At 48.6% G+C, this 24923-nt stretch overlaps 1 protein-coding gene across 1 annotated transcript; it reads right to left on the bottom strand.

Moving 5' to 3' along the window:
- Nucleotides 1-23841: 23841 nt before the first annotated feature.
- On the bottom strand, nt 23842-24423 carry LOC139047066 (uncharacterized). Its single transcript, XM_070521017.1, has one exon. It carries the CDS (start codon nt 24421-24423, stop codon nt 23842-23844), a length of 582 nt encoding a protein of 193 aa, XP_070377118.1.
- Nucleotides 24424-24923: the final 500 nt, after the last annotated feature.

The following is a 24923-nucleotide window of genomic DNA, read 5'->3' as shown; positions in this document are numbered from 1 at the left end:
TAAAATCAATTTGCAGAAGTGGTCCCAGTTCGTACGCGCCGCTGCACGCTTTGAATGGGACCCACTGCAGAGCAGCCAGATTTGCTCGTTTAATTTCGAGCGAGCCTAGCGTAAACGAAAACGGCCGAGCTTAGAGCAGTCCGATGATCTTCCACCAAGAGTACGTACCCCGAAGCCTGATGCTGTCCCGACTTTTGCCTCCCTTTGTGTCCTGCTCCGGAATATGCTTCATTCCCGACGCGCCCTCGACGAATGCCTCGTACCAGCTCGTACTATTGGCCTCGAGATCGAACAGAGTCGGCTCCTAGCGGCGAGATGACGAAGCTCCGAAGTGTGGATGCCGGTGGCCCGTCGCCGCTCCAGCCGCAGTGTGCAGCGATCGTAGTTCGCGAAATCACGATGGATGTTGACGAGGACGGTTTGTTCGATGGTTAGTAACCTCTCAACCTGTTATTCTTTCATTTTTGTAACGGAAATTCGTAAAGTAAATCGCTGCACGTTTTTAGTGTACTGATGCGAAAAGCATTTGCTTAACGCGACCACACCATGTGCGCTCGTCTCTTTTCAACGTGTTGTGAGGTTAACATGCGTTCTTTTTCCGTTTTACAGCACCTTTGCCTCTAAGCACAATTCTCAACCATGTTAGGGACGGTGTCAGGTGCCTCGTCGAAGGCGACCAAGTCGTTGCGGCGGGCCACATCATTGAGTGTAGTGCCGTCGCTTCCACCTGCTGCTCTGACGGTCCTGTGCACGTTATCGCATTCGTGCTGCAGTCGTCCGCGCTTAGTAAAGACCCACACCGAGTCGACCTGAATTTGACCGACGAGACAAAAATAGCAGAATTGAACTGCACATGCCCTGCAGGGTAAAGTATTGCCTCAAGTTGTTCGGATGTAGTTGGTCGCGGCGCGTATCGCGATTTGTTTACATTACATCACACTAAGCCGACTCGCTGATTTGCGATGTGTTTACGTTATGCGATAAATTTAGAGAACTTATGTTGCTTTATCAATTTTTGTTTTTAGCCAGACCTACGAAATCGCGAGTTAGTTTCATAGTGTTACTACCATTGTAAAATGTTTTCGAGTCGCTTTATAACCAGTTGCAACCGTTACACGAAGCTCAAATAAAGCATGCAACGTATAATTTATGTTGTATCATAATCATTAGATCCCTTTAATTAATTTCGCATGCAGGCACTTGAATTTGCAGTGGTGCTTGAATGCAGTGCATCGGGCTTCAATTTTTTTCGCCCCACTATAAAAGAGAGAAAAAAATATATCATTATGAGCAGTAGCAATAAATTCGCTCGCGCATGTTCGTTCATCGCTTAATGGACCATCCGCTGTTGGCTCGCGAAACGACACTGTTTAATCTGTACGAGATCATGCGTACACACTTGCCGTGTTTCGGTGCTCGTATTTACACTTCTGAACACAGAGAACAGTTCCCGTGGCTGAGGAAAGACAACGGAAAACGTGACAACTAGTCACGCACGGTGACGGTCGTTTATAAACGGACTCGCAGCTGAGCGCGAACCTTGAATTCACTGCGCAGGCGGCGCATGAAGTTTATAAAATAAATTGCATGCGTGGACACACGGTTAATTTACTTGCGGAAGTATATAAAAGCACAGGCAACTCATATATACTGGCATCCCAGGCCACGCCGACACGAACTTTCGCGGACTGCAACGATCTTCACACGCACAGCAACCACACAGCAACTACGCATGCTGCAAGCATTAATGCCCAGATTGCCGATTAGGATTCCCAAACGTGATATCATATTGGACTACTCGCCATCCTTTTTCGTCAGCGAACGCTTGAACGCACCATCGTCGAAGTGCTTACTGCACACCATCGCATGCTTGGAAGGCGCCTTGCCGTTGCGAAGCCTGACGAGTCATTCTCAGCGACGTGCCGCGTCAACGGCATAGTAGTGAAAGCTTATCCCTGGCTCTGTGCAATATGTGCTGCATTGCGGAACCGAACAAAATCTCACGATGGTAAATGAAGCGTTTTCTGCGGGCATGGGGCACAGAATCGCGAAATGAAAACAGTAGCTCCCTACACTTCCACACACCGCACGGGCGACGCATCCACACTAACGGGGCGACGGTGCTGCCACCTATAGGTCGATCTCGCGGCCAATAGGAGGTATGCACATGACGTCATCCGCTAGGAGCGCTAGCGGCATCCGCGGAGGCCGCCATAACTGCGGTCGCAAGTTCGCGCTCCCTACGTGAGCAGGCCCAACGAGCAGGCCTGCGTAAGTGGCCCACCGGTACGCACGAACCGTCAAACGACCTTTTCAATGTGCCTTTAAGACTTGGCTATCGAGTAGTACGTCTTAGGTCAACAATGGGCCTAAGCACGTACGTGCGTGGGTTGAGTGAACCAGAAAAATCGTGTTATGAAAACGAAGTGCGCTCGTGCGACTGTGTCGACCAGCTCGAACTCAAAGACCATCAGCTTCGGCGCGACGTCGGACTACCATAGAGAAAGAAATTCAACAAGAGGGGACACTCTTCAAAAACTGGCAACAGGAAACACGTCACGCCTAGTTTCAACAACGTCCGTTAGTTGACGCGAGCATCAGAAAAAAAGAATGTGAAATAAACTTCCAGACAGCGTTTTATTTTTTTTATTCCTTCCCACTAAAAGTGAAAAAGTTTTGCGTGTAAATAAACTTATGCTTTGCAACTTTTTGTTGCGTTGCCTAGCAACAAGCTAGCGGCACGCCAGACGCTCGTGCCTACGTCATGCGCCAGACAAGCCGCAGGAGTGAGCAAGGACGGTCGTACGTGCGAAGCTTGCGTGCTCGGCGACCCGTCTGTTTTGGATATAGCCCATTTTATTGGGCTCCCGGCCTTCTCTATGCTTCTCTTGCGTGTCGTCTGCTTTTCCACACGGCACCACTGCACTACTGGACTACGGCAAGGTGAGAAATTGTGTTTGACAGTGTGCGGCGCATTTTAATCACATATAGGCTTAGTTCGAGTGGCGCAGTTAGCGAAAAACAGCACCGCCGTCCTGGCGCAGTTAATTTGAGTTAATGCCTCGTCCTGGGAGATGTTTGCGACGCTTTCTATGAGCCGCAACATTACTGTAACTTATTTCGGTAGTATTTGGGTACGCTTGCCGCGCCCGGCTTATAAGCGAAAACCGGCTCGGCCGTGTGACGCATTTGCGCGTGTGCATGCGCGCACTACGTCGTAGCGCCTGAGACAGACAAGTTTTCGCGCATTCTGTGGCCTCCAACATTATTGTAACTAACGTCGTTATATTTGGGGTAGTTTAGAAGCACGGTTGCCGCACCCGGCTTATTGACGCAGTTAGCGAAAAGCAGCTCGGCTGTGTGCCGCAGTTTCGCGTGTACTGGATCCTACTGGTAGAAGTTCGTCACGCATTCTCTGACCCGAAAAAAGTATTGTAAATTATTTGGTAGCTTTTTGGGATACCTTGAGGCTTGCTGTTAGCTGTTAGCGAAAAAAGCAAGCCGCGGCCGCGGCCACAGTGAGTTAGTTTTGCGTGTACTGAATTTTAGTGGGACAAGTTTGTGACGCATTTTATAGCCCTGCAACAACATATACATTAATGCGGTACTCACGCTTCTCGAAAACGCGACGAGCGATTGCCGAGAGTGATAACACGGGAGTGTTGCATGCGCCGGCAGGACGCGTAAAAGATAACACAGAGGAGCTCAAGAACATGACATTTATGTATTCTGAGCGACTGAAAACGGGCTTTGCACCGACGATTCTGACTTGAGTGCGATTAGAAGGCATTCTGCGAGCGTGTAACATGGTCTGGCCTAGCCTGTGTTGTAGCTACCTTTGTGTACTTTGCGTACCATCGTGTTGGCCGAGGCCAAGTTGTTTTGGAAACGCGCTGTCACCCGTGTATTTGTGCACTTAAAGTGCAGGAAATAATGCCCGGGAAAGGAGGGGTGCTTGAAAATCGGATGTTCAGATTTTATGGCATTGTTTCGGAGGAGTCTTTGCTGCGAAATGTACGTAAAAGTGAATTTATCTGTAATGCCGCTCATTCACCACTTACGCACGTTTCACCTCTACACGCAATACTCCTGTTAGGTCAATATACGGAAATCATACATGCTTGTAATTTACTTTCTTTCAGCTGATGGCATCTGGTGGAGCATCGTACGGCAATGACTACTGCTTACCTGGTGCCACAACTTTGGATGAATGCAGAAGAAGCCCGGAACGAGCATTTATATAGAGCAAAATAAACATTCCATCATTTCAGAAGACGTCTGTCGTTTTCTTTATGAAATTGCACCTGACAGATTCGGCGCAGTATTGTAACGGTCAATCGCAATCTTTTCTACTTAAAACGATTCCACGCGAAGGCCACGCGAGGTCCAGCAGAAGCGAAAAAAAAAAAATGCCGTGCCGAGCAGCGGAGCCGGCGCGGCGTGTACCAACTGGTTTTCAAAACGCGCGCGCCCAAAACCGAAACCGGAAGGAGTCAACAACATCCGCTTGGTGTGCTACAGTCAATTCGGCCGCTGGGCTCTATGGGAGTGTCCGCTCTTGTTGAAATTTCTTTCTCTATGGGACTACTGTCTCGCGTGAACGTCACAGACATCAAGGATTACACTGCGAATGCAACGATCTCCGCGACCCGCGAGCAATCGAAATCCTACAAGTCGATGGAAGGCCACAATGATTTGGCGAGCGGCTGGGTGCAGCAGCCGCGCGTCAAAGTGCTCGCGTAACATGATCGCCTTCATTGCGGAATTTACTCCGCGTTGTCCACTTGCGTCGTCAAAGGATAGAGTTAAATTTGCTTCAATGAAAAAAAAGACCCCCCCCCCCCCCGATAACTAAACACTGATTTTACACAGCCTTCGTAATTTTTATATTACGTCAATTATTCTGGTCAATTCATTATTCGTCAATTATTGCGTCAATTATTTTTTTTTTGCACTCCCGGGTTTGTCAATCACAATCATTCGATGAAAAGCCACTCGCACCGTGGCTTCTCGCAAAATAAAACGGCGAGGTGCTGGCGGCACACTGCGCCTGTAAGGCATGCAGGCCTGGCAGAGGCGTGCTCGCACATAGCTGCTGTGCTCTTTTACATTAAGGTTGCAGTTAAGAAGAGAAATAGCCACGTGTCGAGAGGTACCCAATCTGGACAACATATTCCTATCACCGAGTTTCTTTCTTGTGCGACTGCTGCATCCGAACATAGCACAGTTCACCGCGACACCGAAGCTCAGTTGACGCACGGCCACGCCGGAGCGTAGTCCGGATACGTAAACATTGTACGTAGACCTGTTCGTAGACGTAGAACAGCACTGCGCACGAGACACTGAAACATCCTGCTTATATATCAGCAAGTGGATAAGAAAACAAGGCGAACGACGGGCCAAAAGATCGGGATCAGATGTTCGCGCGAGTACCGCTCCCGTTTTTTTCGACGCTCCCCCTATAGGTGTTCTGTGGCTCCCCGACCGTCAACATGGCGCAGCTGCACCAGCGACACTGCCGCCGCCTCGCGGGTCGAGCTCAGTGGTGCGTACGCATATTGACAGATGTCGCTAGCCGCACTTTCCAAATCGTTGCTGTGTAGTGGATCCAATCAAATGGGGTTGGCCATATCTAGTTCGGCGGCGATTGCCCCAAGCAGGAAATGGTCGCCACTGGACGACGAAAACAAGGACGGCGATGATGGTGACGGCATCGTAAAGCACGTGCAGGAGTAGCAGACGACAGGAAGCCGACAAGCGCGTTGCCGGGCGCTCGTCCCAGTTTTGTGCGATCACGTGTCCAGCTGTGTTTACATTCCTCTTTGGCCCATCTCATCGCTCTCTCAAACCGAAACTTGGACTGGTCGCTACATACAAGACTCCAAATAATTACCTGTCGTGCTGTGAAGTCAATGCTGTTTCGTGGGGTGATTATTGGGTTATTAGCTACTTATTGCAGCAGAAGAAACAAAGATCGAAAAATTTTGTCAGTACTGCTTTAAGTGCTGTGCCAGGAGCGACGATGATTGGTCTAGCATCTGATTTATTCTCGTCATTTCATCATGTCACTGGCATACCTGCATACAGGGAAATCGATCCTACGCCTTTATGACAAACTGGTGCTGCTGGCTCTCAAGCGCAACCATCACAGTGGAACCTATAGTTCATCTGTAAACAAAGCGTATGCAAGCTTGAAAATTGCACATAGTAATGGTTTCCATCAATGAGCACATTCCCCCTTTGCGCAGTTTTCAAGTCAGTATTAGTAAAAAGAAAACTTGTGTGCCACTTCATTCTGCCGAGGCAGTGAAGGATAGAAAGCCTACTCATAACAGTCAAATTCATTTACACTTGGTAATTAACAGCTTGTTCTCGTAAAATGGATTTGCAGCGCCTAATAAAAGCACGGACTCACAAGGCTACGCACACCCAGTAGCAACACAATAATGCGTGTAACGTTATTTGCACGATGTATGACAGCACACAGCCTACGCACTTCATAGCTTCATACTTTTGTTGATGATAGCGCAGCCAAGAAACTGAACGAACACCAAGAATAGCACTCGGGCATAAGCTTACGCATGTCTGAGCTTCGTAACCCGTCAACAAAGAAAGAAGCTCCGTTCGTACAAGTTTGCACCTTCAGTACCTTTAAAATCAATCCCTACGTTAAATTTGGAGGACGATAAAGCTTCGCCTTTAAGAGGAACGTACTGTCCTTAGCTGAACCGTAACGCGTTGGGAAATTTACAAACTGAGGAAGTTCATTGTTCCGTGTTAGTTCAAAGAAGCCCAAGTGAAGTGCCGAAGCGCTCGTCTCTACAGGATAGCGGTTACGCCAAACAACTTAAGGCATGTTAAAATCGCCCACAAGTAGAATAGTTTCCGATGATGAGACCGACAGTGATCGTTCAAGGCTGTGAAAGGGTTCTATGCTTGTTGAAGATGGTGGCCTGTAAAACGATCCCACCACAAGGCTGTTACCACCAGAAACCAATATATCTGCGCCAAATACGGTATGAAAAAACATTACAGTATAACGGTACACTTCTGATTCTGTCATGTTAGGGTTTCGGTGCGAAATTCAAATACTGGTACTTCGGCCTTCATTTTCTCATCGAATAGCCAAAATATTATTTTGAAATGACTGCCTGCAGGGTTCTCGAACAATGCTTTATTATTCTTAGCTGATTTATTGTTTCGCTTTAGTGTCCCTTTAAAGTTTCCGCAGCCATGCACTGTGCACGTGGTGCTACTTACCAAGCTTACTGTAGAATTACTCGCCGCGGGAGAAAATGCCAAGCGGTTCGTCGCACCCAATAATCAAGGCGGCATTGCAACCTCCATTGCCACATCCTTCCTGGGAGATGTTGATTTAGAAACTTGCGGGAATGGACACACATCAGAGACTCTTGCGCGACATGTAGTGCGTGCTGCAACGAACGTCCCTTTGAATAAATTATGTGGTTTGCAAAGCGACATGATTCAAAGCACTGCGCAAAAGAAGGCTGCAGTCAGAAAGATGAAAACATTAAGGAAGGAATGAAATCGATCGCTTTTAGCTCTGTATCCCAATACGACCATTTGTACAGACGCATTTATGACTCCCGTTTTATATCACGTCTTAAAGGCTAAAGGCAGCCTCAGATATTCGCGCTGCATGCCTTGAAGCTGCAGAAAACTATTTGGTAAAGAAACAATTTACGGTAACTCAAAGGAAACCTCATTACTTTTCGAAGCGAGATCAGGATGTTTTAGAACGTGCACTTATAAAGCACTTACAAGAAGGAAGAAGAAGCACGTGCTTGCGGCGGTAAAGCTGAGGAAACGATGGAGCATGTTTCATTATAATGTAAAAGTAATTGCCCAGCTGCTGATTTAGACCTCCCTGGCCTCCTTGACACAGTGGAGGCGTGCAAAAACAAAGTTCACGATAGGGGTTCAGAAAGTTTGGTTGTGGGAATCCATTTTGGGTTTTTTTCCTTTTCTTCGTTTTTCTTTTTTAACGAAGGTAGGATATCAGGCAATATAATAACAAGAGCTTGGTGGGGCAACTCACCACACCGTGCCAAAGGGGACGCTCATAGCATCCATCCACCCATTTATTTTCTTAGGCTTGGACTCGTTCAAAAGGAGGAGCGATCTCCAAAACTCCCCAAAGTTATCCATAATACTCTGTCGTCGAGGTGGCCTGATACTAAGCGAAAGCTGTTTACACAGTCATTTGGTACTAACGAAATGAGTTTTACAAAAGCAACGCCAAATTAAATTCGAAGCGGGTAGCCGGGGCCACCACCATGTTTCACGTAAACTACGTAAACCACGCCGATACAGTAACGCTAAGTCTTGAGAAAAAGCGTGCTTATGCTATGGACGATGGGACGTTTTGCGTTTTGCGCATGCGCAGTGACGACCTGCTATTTGATAGCGTACACAACAGTATAGCGCGTGCTAAACTGAAGCTGTCTAATAACTGTCTTATAAATGCACCAAAGAGGTCGGCGTGCTTCTTCTGTCGTCCCTTGAGCCGGGGAAGATTTAGAAAGAGCGAGAAAAGAACGTTCGTTCATTTTTAAGGGGAAAATAGGTTAGAAGTGAAGAGCTAGGAGGATGCGACAGGTACGAACCTAGAACAGGTTGGGAAGCGTTGATTCAGTCAACCAGGTGGTCGGCGGCTTGGCTTGGTGTTCTACAAACGCTCCTACAGGAGTCATAAATACAGGTTTTCTTGATTCCGCTGTTGCAGCATGTAGAAAGAATAAAATCGTAGCTGGTGATTTCAATTCTCTCCATGTATCATGGAGCTATCGATCCGATTCTTGTAGCAAACTATTGTAGATTGCATTTCAACAAATGACCTTGATTTTGTGAATTCAAGAACCCCAACTTAAGTATCCGGGAAATCGCGTTCGGTGCTAGACCAGACTTTTTCCAGTTCGGGTTATGTCATTTTGACTTGGTCTGCTATCACCTCCGGCACAAACAGCAATTAACCACCTTGCAGTAATTTTTGAAATCGCGTGCCAATTTGAGTTGGTGAATAAGCATGTCCGCACCTATAATAACTAAAGCAAATTTCAACATTGAGATCAGATTTAATTAAACAGGAAGTGCTAAGTGACAAAGTAAAGGAAGTTAGTTTGTGTCATGTGATAAGTAAGAGTTATACAAAATCCAAATTCAGTATGCAGTCAACCGAAAGTGGTACTTATTCTCCCTGGTGAAATCCTCACTGTGAACGCAAATACAGAATAAAAGCTGCGTGGGAAAAGTTACTGTATAACCAGTGGCCACGTAATTGGAAGGACTATAAATTTGTTGCAGCTACATTCAGCCAGGCAGTTCACAAAGCGAAAAAAAATTATAACGCTAAACATTATCGTTATATATCACAGTCTAGTAATAAAATGCCATATTTAGGTTTCTGCGGTCTAAACAGATTGTCTCACCACCAACAAATCTAGGATCTGTTAGGTCAAGGTCCACGGAATTGGTGCAGTCATTGGAGGAGATAGCAAAAGGCTTAGAGTCGATTTACGTCAGTTCTACCCTATAATATAGCGGCACCTGAACGAACTGATGAATTTACAGCAACCATATTAGAAGAATGAGTGAAAGTGTACAAAGTCGCTGCCAGCTTCTGCTCCTTCTAATCCTGATGGCATAACTACTGCAATGATAAAAATGATATTCTAATTGTCTCCACAGGATTTGCTCAACTTTATATTTTTTTTTCAGTTCCGAATACATAGATTTATCCAGATTGGAAAATTCCCGAAGTAATCCCGCTACTTAAAAAGCAGGGTGATGGATACACAATGAATAACAATAGACCCATTCCTCTGACTTCAAATCTTGTAAAGTTCATCGAGAGTGCACTATATGGTCATATCGATAGGTGGATGGGCGACAACCAAAAAATAATTTACTCTCAAATATGATTCAGGCCTGGGTGCTCAATTCGACGTTCCCATGTTGACATGGAGAGTCGAATTAAACTCGCTCGCGGCAACAACAAGTACGCGGCCTTAGCGACATGAGAGATTGCGAAGGCGTATGAGAGTGTCGAGCACACCATCTTGATCGACAGACTTGAAAGTGCGAATCTCCCACAGTGTATAATTGCATGGACTCGCAATTTCCTAAGCGGATGCACATTTTAGTGCTATAAAAACAGTTACATTGAAATTGCTTAAAAAGACGTGGACAAGCGCTCTTGTAAGCGCTTGTCCGCGTCTTTCGTGTCTTCTTTATGTGAATTTTTTTTGCGCTGTATTTGCTATTTACAATGTTGGACCGTCTAGGTCAACAGCCCTGAAGTATATTTCTGTATAGAGCGCCGTAGGCTCGAGGTGTACAGAAAATAACTTCTAGAATGTCCCCTTCGCCAACTTGGATTGGGCATTACGTTCCCTGTGACACTGTCTATGGGGCGTCGGCACTAAGACACTGCAACGGGAACGTATTTGACGCCATATTTAATTTGGAAGGGATACGCAGAGACGGCCATGTTAATTTCATTGTTTTGCTTTCCTCAATATGAACACAAAAATATTAACTTCAAATTTTAAAACAATACAGCCGCACAATTGATAATAACAATTGCTATTAATTTAGCATCATTTCTAAATTACAATATTTTATTTCAGTATTCTTCCCTGCTCACTTACTGCCGGCCGATTCATGGCCGATCCCCCGTAGTAAGTTGAGCCATATGCGTGTGCACCAAAATAAACCAAATCTAGGTGGTGTTGGTATGAGGAATTTCTTCTTTCCCCCGTGTTAAAATTATGCAGATCCCACGCATTGTGGGAATCGATGTAAGCGAAGCTTTCCGTGCCGGGTGCTTTGATTGATGATAATTAGTGCTGATGCTGACTGCTAACGCTTAATTTCTTCAACGTTTAGGCTAACACGAGAGTGGCGAGTCGATATTAAACGTTACCTTGCACGCCCCGCTGCTGTTTGTCTGCGTAGTAGACAGATCACACAAGGAGAGGTGTTACTTGAGGCGTTCTTGTGCGCCATATTTTATAACTTTTGAGAGGGTTGAGCGTTGTCATTTCCTCACATGGCCCATCGTATTGTAGCAGAAGTGTTGGATTATGGGGCTGTACGTGCCTAAAACACTCATGGATTACGAGGGAAGCCGGAGTGCCACCACTCCGGATTATTTTGACACCGTTATGTTCTTTAACGTGTCCCACATTATAATGCACGTGCGTTTTCTATTTCGCCCCCGTCGAAATGCCGTTGCCGCGATTGGGATCAAATCCACGACCCCAAGCAATGTCATAGCCGCAAAGCTAATGCGGGAGACACATGGTGCGATTTTCCGTGCGAACGGTCGTACGACCATTCGCATCGGCTGCCGCACTCAGCGGTTTCCCAACAGAATCCGCCGCATGCGACTGACCGGCTGAATATTGTCGTGCGGCTGCCGCGTCGGTCGGACGGCCGCAGCCAATGACAGCGCGGCATCGACATGACGTAGCCCCCGACCTCCGACAGCCCTGCTGCTCAAGGGACGCCAGTTTTTTATTTCTTTGACAGAAGCGGCACTAGACGGTCGAAAAAGAAATATGAACGCCGCCGAAGTTGAAGACGAAAATGAAGTGTTAATTTCATTGGTTCGCGGGCACCGCGCGCTGTGGGACCAAGCAAGCGTGGACTATAGGAATACGTCACTTCGCACCGCAAGCTGGATTGCCGTCGCCAAGAGCTTAGGGCTAGCAGGGACGAACGGTGAGTGCTCAGTATTTAACTACCAAATATCTATTCTGTAGTCCAGAAACGAGGTCAATTTATGTATGTGCGCGCGCGCGTGTGCGGTGTAACCGCGCAGATAATTGTCATTTCATCGCCATGTGTCGTGAAAGTTGGCTGCCTGTTTCTGGCGTTTCGCAAACCCGTCCGTTCGTTTTGAAGGACCCTTCTGTAGCTTAGACAGTACATTTAGTTAATGTTCCAGAAAAGGCTAATAATAAGCCGGTTATTATTATTATTATTCCGCGCGAATGTATCGTACTCTTCTCACGGCCTACGATTCCGGCGGAGCTCCGCTCCGACTACTGGGGAAGCGCTAAAAGGAACGGCATAACGGCATGGGAGTGCAATTGTTAAATTATTCCGGCCAAATACCGAAAAAGGTAGCGGTCACATACACCCACTGAAAGAATGTTCACATTGCAAAGTAATATCAAATGCAGAGCTGGCCACAAGCTTATGCAGAACATGCAGCTCGCAAACAAGCTACACTCTCTAATGGTTTTGCCAGAAACCCTATAATTATTTTCATTGGAGCTTTAGTACAGGGCAGATGCATCAGTTGTAATTTTGTGTTCATTCTCTGCTCAAGAAAACTTCAGTAGCATGTCAAATAGACAACTTATTGAATAGCGTGTCAGCATTTAGGTGCTGGTAATACTATGGCACTACTATGTGATTTGATTTAGAGAAAATGTATCAACTGTGCCTTTTCTCTGCAGACGAAATAGTAAAAATCAGCAAAAGATGGCGCAACCTGAGGGACACATTCGCAAAGAAGCTAAGGGACGCAAAAAAAAAAGAGTGGTGCAGCAGCTGGAGAGCCCACATCCACGTGGAAACATTTCAATGATATGCTTTTTCTGCGAGAAACTCTGGAGGCGCGGCCGTGAGTAAACAAATCTTCACTGAACGCATTATCTTTAATGCATTATGGCTCTAAACAGGACGGGTAGTCACATGAACATTGAAAAGAATTGGAGCAGTCAACATAGGCAAACCTGCAAGTGTTTGCGTTTTAACCTACGGACATGGAAAAAAAGGGGGGGGGGAGGTTGCCCTGAGCACACCTTTTCTTTTCTTTTGGGGGGGGGGGAGGTGGGGGTAGATGACTGCGCTTTATTTACTCATATACTGATATTTATATACTTAGAGGAGCAGCAAGCTCGGCTGCCCTTGTATTAAGAAATGCATGACTTGATATGCCCGGCATGAATGCCTAAAGTCATCGCATTTTGTTCATCATGCCAGGCACCATTTAGAGCAAGGATCAAGGCTTCAAGTTGTATTTGTTGTCAGGGATTGCTTGCTTGGTGCAAGCAATCCCCAAGCATCAACGTAATCTGCCATTATCTTTACTGCAGGACGAAGGCTGATCGTACCCGTGCTGCACTAGGCGGTTACAACTTGCAGCTGCAAACTGCCTAATTTCATCTCATTACCTCATTTTCTGCTTTCCTTGACTGCGCCTTTCTCTCACCACCCATTCTGTTAGTCTATGCCCTACGCTTTGCATGGCCTGCCCAACTGCAGTTTTTATCTTAAACTAGAATATTGGCTATTCAGTTTACTCTCCGATTTACACCACGCTCTTCCTGTCTTTTTATGTTACACCTACTAACATTTTTCATTCCAGCACTCTTTGCACAGCCCTTAACTTCAGCTTCATTGTTAACCTCAACATTCTTACCCCATATGTTTGCACCAGTAGAATGCAATGACTGTACACTTTTTTTAACCATCCCAGTCAGGATTTCATAATGTCTGTCGTATGCATTCCAACCCATGCTTACATGCTGTAAATTTCCTTCTCATGATCGGGGATCCCATTGAGTAATTGACATAGGTTTACATTTTCTCGGTTTAAAGTCCTAACTCATTTGTTGCAATTCATCCGCAGTGTTGTGGAATGTCATCTACAAACCGAAAGCTGAGATATTTGCCGTTGATCTTTTAAGCCTTCCCAGTGTAAAGCTTGAATACTTACTCTATGCACGCAGTGAATGGCATGGCACTGTCTCCTTGTCTGACCTTCTTGATTGGCAATTTTGTACTTGTGCAAGAATAATGTAGCTGTATAATATTTTTAAATGTTTCCCAAGAATTTCACGTATGTCTCCAGTACTCCTTGATTATGCAGTGCTTCCGTCTAGTGCATTGCATTGCCATAAAAGGGGTGCACAGGTACCATCACAATTTCTTCATTTGCATTTTTACAATTTCAGCAGAATTGGCAGGCATGAGTTAGGGAAACAAGTCAGTCAACATGACAACATGTTCAGCTGTTGCCCTGGCGAAAACAAGTCCATATGACAAAAAGGCATTATGTATCAAACAGTTGTTCACTCAACGCACAAATTGCAAAGCAACAATGTGAAATTTAAAGTGTATTCTTTTGCAGAACGACAACCAACCTCGACTTTGATGAAGATTCTGCCCAAGAAATTCTCAGCCAATGTTCGGAAAGCCCTTGACAAATTCTTCTGCCCATGTTTCACGGACGTCACACCGACACAGACACCACACAAACAAACACTATTAATTATGCCCCTTCTAGCTCTACTTATCTTTCAGGCTCCGTAGCTCATTCTTCCTCTTCACAATCTTTTCCTTCTTTGCCTTCTCCACAAGATGTTTCTACGGCCTTTTTACACAATTCACCGACCTCTTCTCTCGAAAAAACACCATAAACTAAGCGCAAGAAAGATGACACAGACTGACTTCTTGATGACATAAACAAAGAGCTACACACAAAGATATCGAACAATGAACACTTTTTATTATCCCTTAATGGTCAGATGAGCAAGGTGCCTGACCATCTTTTGGGTTTGTGCAAAATACACGATTGACATCCTGAACCATTATGAGGCAGGAATTGTACCAACCAGCTTGGTGCCACTCAAGCCACCTCAAGGAGAAGAGGCTATGTAGCCCGTTGAAAGAACTCTTAAAGCCTTTGTATTTGTAATTGAAATAAACAGCATGCATGTGAAATAAAGATCCTTTGTATTTGCATGTGACATAAAGAAAAATTACGGCGAAATTCATGTCATGTTGACTGTTAATAATTACTGCAGCCACACAGCAGCGATAACAATTCACAATTTCCACACATGGTTGTGGCACTTCGTGATGAACGTAGTGATTGGCCTCTGTAGAATGGAGACTTGCATTTTCCCACAGAAAGCATGAGCAACTTTCGTATCAATGCCTTTTCAAAGTAGAACTGTGGGATAAACAGCTTTGGGAACTAAATCGTCAGAAAAAGGACACTAAAAAAATGGACTGTGACAGAAAGCTGCACATGGCTGGTACGTACCCAGGGAGCATTTTAGCCATTTAAAATGTTTGATGCGAGTGGAAAGTGCCTTTCTACAACTGCAATCTTCAGACCCACCTTACTTTTGTTTTTGCATTTCTCAATGGTGCAATAGAACTGAGAAGAGGCATCATTTGAAAACTTTCCACTGGTTCCGGTCGCTGCTGGCCAACTTGTTGCGAGATCATTTCACACTTTGTCAGATTTCATTGCATGCTTTCGTTTGCCACCAAAGCATGACAGGCTGCTGTGCTTGCAGTATTTGCAATTGTATGCATTTCAGTATTCACAGCCCCAGTCCTTTCCATTCATCAATGCATTTATTTCAACCATTTGACAGACGGCAGCAGTGAATAAAAGCTGCCATTTGGAAGCTTGACGAGCCTGCTGCCCGTTACAAGGGTTCACGGAAACACAGCTTTATTAGAAATTTCATCAGATTACATCATTAAACAAGGTAGCAAATACAATGGAGACATCATGTATATGAAATTATGCTCTCGCTTTAATTTTTAGGTGAAACTTGCTTGAAGCCCAAAAACAAATTGAAATTGATAGAATTTCTTGATTTAGAAGACTTGGCAACATATAGCGCAAGTGTTGCATTCCAGAGTTGTAAACTTGTAGTTGGTACCAACTATAGTTTGCCTCTCCATGTCTCAAAACTCTGTTATTTCCTTCTCTAAAGAAAGCGCTGTCAAATTTAAATTGCACACTTAACCTATAGTGTGGTGAAGAACGCTGTACTGGGCCATCCTCTCCAGCACTTTCTAGTGGGTTAACCTCCAGTGCTGTGCTCGAGGAACACCGCCCAATGCCGAGTCCGTGCCCTACTATGACGGTTGGCCCAAGCACTGGTGATAAACACCTTTACAAGAGATGGCGAGTGTTGTAGCTTCGACGGGGCGACTGGACGTAAGGGTTACGGCATGAGGCCTAAACGACCGGGGCGCGCAGCGCCGCAAGAAATGAGCCGAACTGCTCCAGTTGGGGACCAGACAAAGAATGGCTTTTTATTTCTGAGGAGGCAACTTACAGGAAGCACTTACAGCGTTGGGCGCTGAGTGGCGCCCTGATGTAAAAAACCCGAAACCGAAACCAGAATTTACGGATACAACATCACCTCTCCCTTGAAAGGAAAAAATGATCCACTCGCTCTCCTCGCAGCAAAAATAAGTACACACATGATTAGTGATACATATTTATACAATAGAAAATGATTTTTGGCTTCCCCATTTAAAAAAAACGTACATGAATACTAGCACACACACACATAACACAGAAAATTCACAAAGGACATAAGTGTACATTAACAACCATCGGTGTGCCCCCTGGGACAGCACTGATGGGTGGCTCATTCGCCCTGAGCCCGAGTCGAGACAGTCGGTGTGGCTTTCGTGGATTGGTATTGTGTGTAAAAGCACCTAACACTCCATAGTGCCCCCCCTTAAGAATGCTAACGAAAAACTTTTTTTTCTTTTTGACATAAAGGACTATTTAGTATGGCGGCTACTACCGTAGTGAAAATGCATACATGTATGCTGTAAGAAACGTAACATACAAGAAATGTATGGTATCCCTTCAGCGGGGATGCTAAGAAATGAAGAAGAGTGTTCCTACAACTAGGATCCACTGATAAATCTGCAGTATAGCAGTAAGTACAGCGTGCGTATAGCACCGTTTATGCTGCCAGAAATCCCGCCACTTGAAGGATACTGCTTATGTCTTATTCAGCTAACAAACAAGAAAGGAAATACTTTTGGCATTAAGAGCCGAATTCGCATGGGAGGGTTGAAACCTCTGTACACAGTAACCTAAGGCAAGAAGCTACTTGGAAGCATAATCCTTAAATCGTTCCGGAGGTTGTCTTTGGCGTGTAGACCTACGGAGGACTGGTTCAAGTTGTAGAGGAGGAACAGCAGAAGTGTTACTCGTACTGGGGCTAGAAGGTGTGTCAGAGACCTGAGTGCCTTCAGGGGCAGTGTGTTGGGGAGGAGTGTCGCACGGACGCTGAGGAGATTTTGGGGCACGACGACGGTCCATGTACACCTGAACACTTCTGGTGTAAGAGCCGAATTCGCATGCAATCACCTCCTTAATGGTCTGGAAGCTATACTCGGTATCTTGATCCCAGACAAACGGTTGTTCTTGCTATAACAGTTTCTTAAGCGGCTCTACCAATTCATCGTACTGCGGGATCAGTTTAGCGTAGTATCGCGTGACACCGAGAAATGAATGCAGCGACTTCTTGTCAGCTGGCTGCGGTGCTTTAACAACTGACTGAACTTTGTTTTCCCGCGGCGAAATACCGTTTGCAGTGCAGACTTGCTCACGGAGAACCCGAGGTAGAGGACGCAGTTTCGCGGAGACTGGTTGCACTGACGCTCGAAGAAGAACGTCGTGGATGAAGTCACTTGCAAGTCCCGATTGTCGTGAGTACGGCTGGGCGAACTCCGAGGGAGCGTTATGCGGAAGAGACGGAGGCTGAACGCTTGGTTCAGCTGGATGTCCTGATACTTGACATGTGAGCGAAGACCCTTGAATGTCGATGCCCAAAGCTTGAATGGCATCTAAGCCCAGAAGAGAATTGCCTTGGTTCGTGACGTGAAATGTCACTACTGCAGCGTTGTTGCGATGCTTGACGGGCACGGAGAAACGTCCTGAATGCAGAATTTCTTGCTGCGAATAATTCTTGAGTCGAAGACTCGAAGGAGATAAAGGAAAAACCTTGAAATGTTCTTCGTATAGGGAGCTGTTCATCAGTGACACTGTAGCTCCTGTGTCCACGAGCAACTTGAGTGTAGTATTCGCAATGAGAACTTCGGCGCGAATTGCTGCCGGACGGAAATTCGGTGCTTGAATTGTAAGCACAAACGGGACTGTAGAGGTTGATTCAGTAGCAGCGGTAACGGAAACAAGCTGCGTTCGAGCAGGAGGCTGTCGCTGCGTTCGGTTCCTCGAACGGCAAACCGAACCGTAATGTCCCGCTTTTCCGCACGCACGGCAGGGGGGACGCTACCAGCGCGCGTAGCGAGCGGACGCATGGGACATCGGCTCCGGCGATTTTCGACCGTGGCGGCGGCCCAACGCGTTTGATCCCGACAATTTTGGACTTGACAGGACCAGCAAGTCAGCCGGCACGCAGGGAGACCACTCCCAATCCGGTGGGCCGATTTGTTGACCTTTTTAAGCGTTTTTCCTCCCATCCGCCATAGCGCCGCGACGCAGCCTCAAGGCTGAACGCCGGCGTTCGGCGGCGGGGAGGCCACTCCAAGCCAACGTGGAAAGCGCAAACCAGCAACGCGGCTACGACCCGGAAGGCATGGCATGGACAACTGTGCCGCAGACCAGTCGGGACCAAGCCTGCAACGCTAATGTGATCCGGGCCTTTGAAACAAGAGCCCAGAAACTCCAAGCCTGCGCACAAGGGAAGGCCACGTCAGCTCACGGAGGCCCACCATGCGCAACCCGACAAGGCACCCGATGAGCGCGCAGCCGGAGGCCCAAGGCAAGTCAAAGCTGCATGGAAACCCAAGTTTCTCTGCAGATTTAGACCAGACGATGTGGTGCTAATCATCAAACCATTAACGGCGACAAGCTTGAAGAACTTACAACACGGTGAGCTAGGCCTAGCCCTACGACAGCGAGTCGGGGAGGCCGAAGCGGACAACTTTTACTTCACAATATCCCCGGACCAAAACCTGATCATCGTGGGCACGTCGAGCATCCACGCGGCAGACAAACTGGTCGGGGACTTTACGATAAAAATCCAAGAAGGAGCAGACCTCCATTTGCACGGGCACGTAAAACAGAGCGAAGACAACGTGATTCACGGAGTCATCACAGTGGCCAATCTGGAAACCACCGAGTCCCTGCGAGGGAAGGTGAAAAGCTTTCACGGAGAAAGCACCATCCTGGAGATCCGAAAGTTCGGAACTTCTAACAAAGCCAGAATCACCTTCGAAGGCAAGTACAAGCCCAGAGCTGTACTGTACAACGCGCAAGTCATACCGGTAGCAAAGTACCGCCGCACCATACCAGCGTGTAACTTGTGCGGCACAGTGGGGCATAGGCCAGATACCTGCCCGACACCGAGACAAGAAAACTGCGGACTCTGCGGAACGCTAGCCCCGTTTGTGGAGGGAGTGCGGTCCCCTCACCTGTGCAACCCAAAATGTGCGGTGTGTGGCGGCGAACACGCCACGAACTCCAGAGACTGCACGGCGAAATTTCGCACGAACGCGCAGCAACAACCCAGCAATCAGGAGAAAAAGAGGAGGAAAAAGAAGAAAAAAAACAAGAAGAAGAAGGGAGGAAGCGGGAATCTCCCGCCCCCTCCACCTAGCAGGGAGTCGACTTCTGATCAACCCAAGCAAAAGAAGACCTGGGCCAGCATAGTCCAGAACGGGATGCGGCAGGTGAGTGGGACCGCCTCTCCTCCTCCTCCTCCCAAACCTTCCTCTCCACCCACACCCAACCCAGTAGAAACCGAGTTACGAAACCAGATAGCAGCCCTAAAAGCGCAGATCGCGGTGCTAACGAGCAAACTAGAAAGTGCGCTAGCTAAACCCCAGCCACCTCAGCAAGAGGAGGCGATGGAAAGCGACACAGAACCTAGTCTTGAAAATAAACTAGAAGCTATGATGAGAAGGGTCCAGGAATCCATTCCCACCATAGTCTCACAACAGATAGCGAAAGCGATGACGGTTCGCAAATACGCTAACACGAGGAGACTTCAGACTCCCCGAGCCTACAGGATGCGTAGGGTGATAAGCGAGGACGAGGAGGAAGACCACCAGGAGCAATTTCCCCTCCAGAATAACAACAATCTCCAGATACAACATGGCGAGACAAACTAAAAAGAGTCCCATAACATTAACGCAGTGGAATAGTCGAGGCTTGAAATCGAGGACTACGAGAGCGGATCTTAGGATGCACCTGTCTACGTACGAGCATACTCCGGCAGTGGTGGCCGTACAGGAACCTGGCGGGAACGTGAGCCTCACAAACTACAAAACGTTCCAACTCGACCCCCTAACGTGCATCTTTGTGCACAAAAACTACACTGCAAATTTAGTAGATCTGGAATTACAAACCAGCTTTTCGCACGTGATGGTGACTCTTCTGCCACTGAAAAAGGAGGATTCGCCGCTACACATCCTGAACGTGTACTGCCCACCTAAAGCAAAAAACGTAACCTTCTCCACACTCCTGAGCAGAGCTATCAGGGAAGCAGGACGAGACCCGTTACTAGTAATGGGAGATTTCAACGCGCAGAGTCCCTCATGGGGCTATCATCGAGAATACATACGAGGACGGAAGCTAGCGGAGGCGGCGTCCGCGTTAGGCCTAACCCTACACACTGACCCGGCGTGCCCCACGCGGATAGGGAACTCGGTGCAGAGGGACACGTGTCCCGACTTAACCTTCACGAAAAACGCGAGGCAAGTGGAGTGGACGAATACGGAGGAAACTCTCGGTAGTGACCACTGCCTAATCACCATAACGATCCGTACGAAACCCCTTACCAGGCCTACGGGGCACACTATGCTGCCGGACTGGACGAAATTTAGAAAGGAATACGAGGTAAGCTCCATCCAGGAGCAGGGATATCAAGCCTGGACAAAACAGCTGCTGATCAACCTGCGTTCGACGGAAACGCAGGTAAAGCTCTCAGAGGCGGTGACGGACGTGGACACCCACCTCCTCCACCTCTGGGCAGCCAGACGCAGCATGGTCAAAAGATGGCGTAGACAGAAGCATAACCGAAAGCTAAGAGCTCGGATCGCGGCAATCACTAAAGAAGCGGCGGAGTACGCGGCGCAACTCGCGGACGCGAACTGGGTAGATAGGTGCAACGCGGCCGCTGGGCAGATGTCTAGCAAGAACACATGGCGCCTCTTCCGGGCACTCATAGATCCCAACCAGACGCGCACCGAGACGCACAAGCACCTGCAGAGAGCGGTACATGCATTTCAAGGAAATACGGCCCAGCTTGCACTGAAGCTTCGGGACCAGTACCTGACCACAACCCAAGATCCAAGGGGAGACGCTTACAGATACAATGGAGCCCAAAATGCTGAGCTGGACGAACCTTTCAAAATATACGAACTCAAGGCCGCTCTAGCGAGGATGAAACGCGGGACCGCGCCAGGAAGGGACGGGATCTCGGTAAAACTCCTAGCCAATCTGCCGGACCGCGCATACGAATCCCTCCTAGAACACTTTAATTCGATTTGGGTGGGCGAAGCTCCATTTCCCACGGAGTGGAAGACGGCGCTGATAACTTTCATCCCCAAGGCGGGCAAGGCCATAGATACGGATAACCTAAGACCTATTTCTCTCACCTCGTGCGTGGGCAAACTGATGGAAGCTATGGTCAGAGACAGACTATCTGAGTACCTAGAAAACAAGCGAGTCTTCGCCGACTCGATGTACGGCTTCAGACCAAATAAATCGGCTCAGGACATCCTGCTGCAGCTCAGCAGGGAGGTACTAAACCCGATCGAACATCCGAACGGGGATAAGATAGTGCTGGCCCTAGATCTGAAGGGAGCCTTCGATAATGTGACACACGAGGCGATCCTCACACACCTATCAGAGACGGGATGCGGCAGGAACGCTTTCGAGTATATAAAACGCTTCCTCACGGACAGACAGGCCTACGTGAGGATCCAGAACGCGGAACACGGCCCCTTTCTATTAGGCACGAGAGGGACGCCACAGGGAGCGGTGCTATCCCCCTTGCTTTTCAACTTGGCAATGAAGAACCTGCCGGTCCACTTGGAGAAAGTCCCGGGTGTGCAACACGCGCTGTACGCGGACGACATCTCCATTTGGGCCACGCAGGGCTCTCTCGGTGAAATGGAGGCCAGCCTGCAGGAGGCGGCCACCGCGGCGAACGAGTACGCGAAAAGATGTGGCCTTCATTGCTCCCCTCAAAAATCCGAATTCGTGCACATTCGCCCCAACAAAAAATGCACAAACAAGATAGAATTGAGACTTGGATCGGAACCGATACCCGAAAGAAAAGAAATTAGAGTCCTAGGTCTTTTCATCCACCAGCGTCGGCTGGCGACGACCACGCTCGACAAACTAAAGAAGGTGGGAGATCAGGTGGGCCGAATGGTCCGCAGAGTCTCGAACAAGAAAGGGGGACTGCGAAGCAAAGACGCCTTGCGGCTGGCCAATGCCTTTGTAACAAGCAGAATCCTGTACTCGACCCCCTATCTCCGCCTCAACAAACACGACCAGAACATCATCGAGGTGATAATACGCAAAATGGCGAAGAAGGCCCTCGACCTCCCGATAACCACGTCTAACCTGAGACTCCAAGGTCTGGGTATGACGAACTCCTTCGATGAACTTAGAGAAGCCCACCTCACAGGTCAATACACGCGATTATCGCAGACGCCGTCAGGACGCCGCCTTTTGGCCCGTCTGCACATAGAACACACGACTCTAACCGAGGAAAGAGTAAGACTCTCTCAGGAATGGCGTTACGCCCTGCACGTAAGACCACTCCCAATTAAGATGTCCAGGGACGACCACGAGGGTAGACGCAGGGCCAGGGCAGAGGCCTTAGCTCACCACTACGGAAGGAAACCCGGGGTATACTACGTGGACGCATCCGGCCCGCACCATGGCGGGTGGTACACGGCGGCAGTGATCCACGAGTCCAAAACGGTGAACGGGCTCACCTTCAAAGCCCGAAGCGTCACTCAAGCAGAGGAAGTCGCCATCGCTTTAGCGGCAACACACTCCGATTCCAAGACAATCATAACCGACTCGCGAGGGGCGTGTCGGAACGTCCAACAGGGCTGGGTCCCGTACCTGGCCTACCGGCTACTGCAAAATAGCTCGTGCGTAGGAGGTCCATCCCACCGCTTCATAGTCTGGGCTCCGGCCCACTCGGGGCTAGGAGGAAACGGGGCAGCAGATGCAGCCGCCCGCGCGCTCTCTAACCGGGCAACCTCGTCCCCCGCCACCTCTGAAGAAGCAGCGGAAGCCACGCCGACCTACACTTACAAGGAAATAACACAATTATACAAAGATAGACATAAACTGTACCCCTACCCGTGTAAAGGATTAACGAGAGCGGAGGAACGCCTGTTCCTCCGCCTTGTCACGAACACCATGATGTGCCCGGCCTCGCTAAAGCACTTTGACCCTGCCTTCTCCGGGGAGTGCCCGCACTGTGGGGAGAGGTCCTCGGACCTCTACCACATGGTGTGGGCGTGCCCCTCCAACCCTGCTTTTACTCCACACCTAAACCCCACCCGGGAGGACTGGGAGGCGACCCTACTCGCCTGTTGCGACCTGAAAGCCCAAAAGGCGATGGTCGAACGAGCTATGGCGGCAGCGGAAGCCACTGGGGTCCCGTACTAGGGACTCCACCTAGTGTTTGTGAGGGGAAAGGCACTAAGCCTGACTCCAGAGCACCCTCCATGTAACTCCCTCTTTTCAGAGGAAATAAACGTTTTCACCACCACCACCACCACGCACGGCAGGTAACGTGCTTTGCCAGACAGGCTGGATCGGATGCGATGTGGCGAGGTGAACAACATCGGTAACAATGGGGTGCGAGTTCTCCAGTGGCTTCGCCAAGTTCGGGCCGGACGTCATGTTGGCTGGACGCTCGATGCGGCTGCCCGCCACGCCGTTGATCGCCATCTTGAAGACGCCGGGTCGAGGGAGAAGAGCGGCGGGAACCGCCATCATGCGCGCCCGGGCGAGGAAGGTGATGGCTGTCGACGCTATGTTGGCGTTGCGCCGAGACGCGCTGAACGGACGAGCTTTCGAAGACTAAGTTCTTTGTCAACTTGCTCCACGCTTCGTCCGATTTCCTCGGCTTTCTTGAGCGTGAGGGACGCTCCCTCGTAAAGTAACCGTTCTCGAATTCTTTTTGATGCGACGCCTTGGAGAATTTGGTCGCGAAGAGACTCGTCGTGCCAAGCGCCGAACGCACAAGCAGGCGCTAGCCTTTGTAGCACGGTGACGAAGTCCTGGAAGGTTTCTCCGGGTAGTTGCTTCCTTTCCCGGAAGATAATACGGTGCACCAGGGGATTGGTGCTCTCTTCGTAGTGGTGGTCGAAGATGCGAAGAACGTCTTCGAACGTAGTAGCCGTCTGGTCCGTTTGCGACGCGAGGTCGTAGTAGAGACGCTGCCCCTCGAAGCCTAAGTTACTCAGTAATATGGCTTTCTTCCTCTCGTTTTGTAGTGCCTCGCCTCCGGTTGCCTCGAGAAACGTGCGAAAGTACCGTTTCCACGTCAGCCACGGTACCGCAGGAGTGCCGGGTAACGCCAGGAAAGGTGGCATGTGGGGTACGAACGCCATGCCGGGCACCGAAAACAAAGGCGGAGTTGCAGTTGACGGAGGAAACGTAGTTGCGGCGTCTTGCATGCCGGAAGCAGGAGCAGGAGCAGCAGCAGTAGAAAGGCAAGGGGTCGCAAAAGTAAAGTGAGCGGTTTACCTCGTCGACAGTCTGTTGTAGGAGAATGGCGACGGAACGCGCTGTGCAGCCGGACGTGGCACAGGTACAGCGCTAGCGGCGTCCGGGCAGGATCCGGCACTCGTAGTAGCAGAACAGGTTCATCCTCGTCGCCAGTTTGTTGCAGCTTCGACGGGGCGGCCGGACGGAAGGGTTACGGCATGAGGCCTAAACGACCGGGGCGCGCAGCGCCGCAAGAAAAGAGCCAGACTGCTCCAGTTGGGGACCAGACAAAGAACGGCTCTTTATTTCTGAGGAGGCAACCATATGAATTTCTTTCTCTATGAGGCAACTTACAGGAAGCACTTACAGCGTTGGGCGCTGAGTGGCGCCCTGATGTAAAAAA

This window comes from Dermacentor albipictus, chromosome 6 (assembly GCF_038994185.2).
Source record: "Dermacentor albipictus isolate Rhodes 1998 colony chromosome 6, USDA_Dalb.pri_finalv2, whole genome shotgun sequence".
NCBI classification, from domain to species: Eukaryota; Metazoa; Arthropoda; class Arachnida; order Ixodida; family Ixodidae; genus Dermacentor; species Dermacentor albipictus.
Note: the sequence above shows the minus strand (reverse complement) of the source record. Positions and strands in the feature narration are given on the sequence as shown.

Excerpts from the sequence above, each read along its gene's own strand:
- LOC139047066 (XM_070521017.1), bottom strand. The coding sequence starts at position 24,423 with ATGGCGTTCGTACCCCACATGCCACCTTTCCTGGCGTTACCCGGCACT.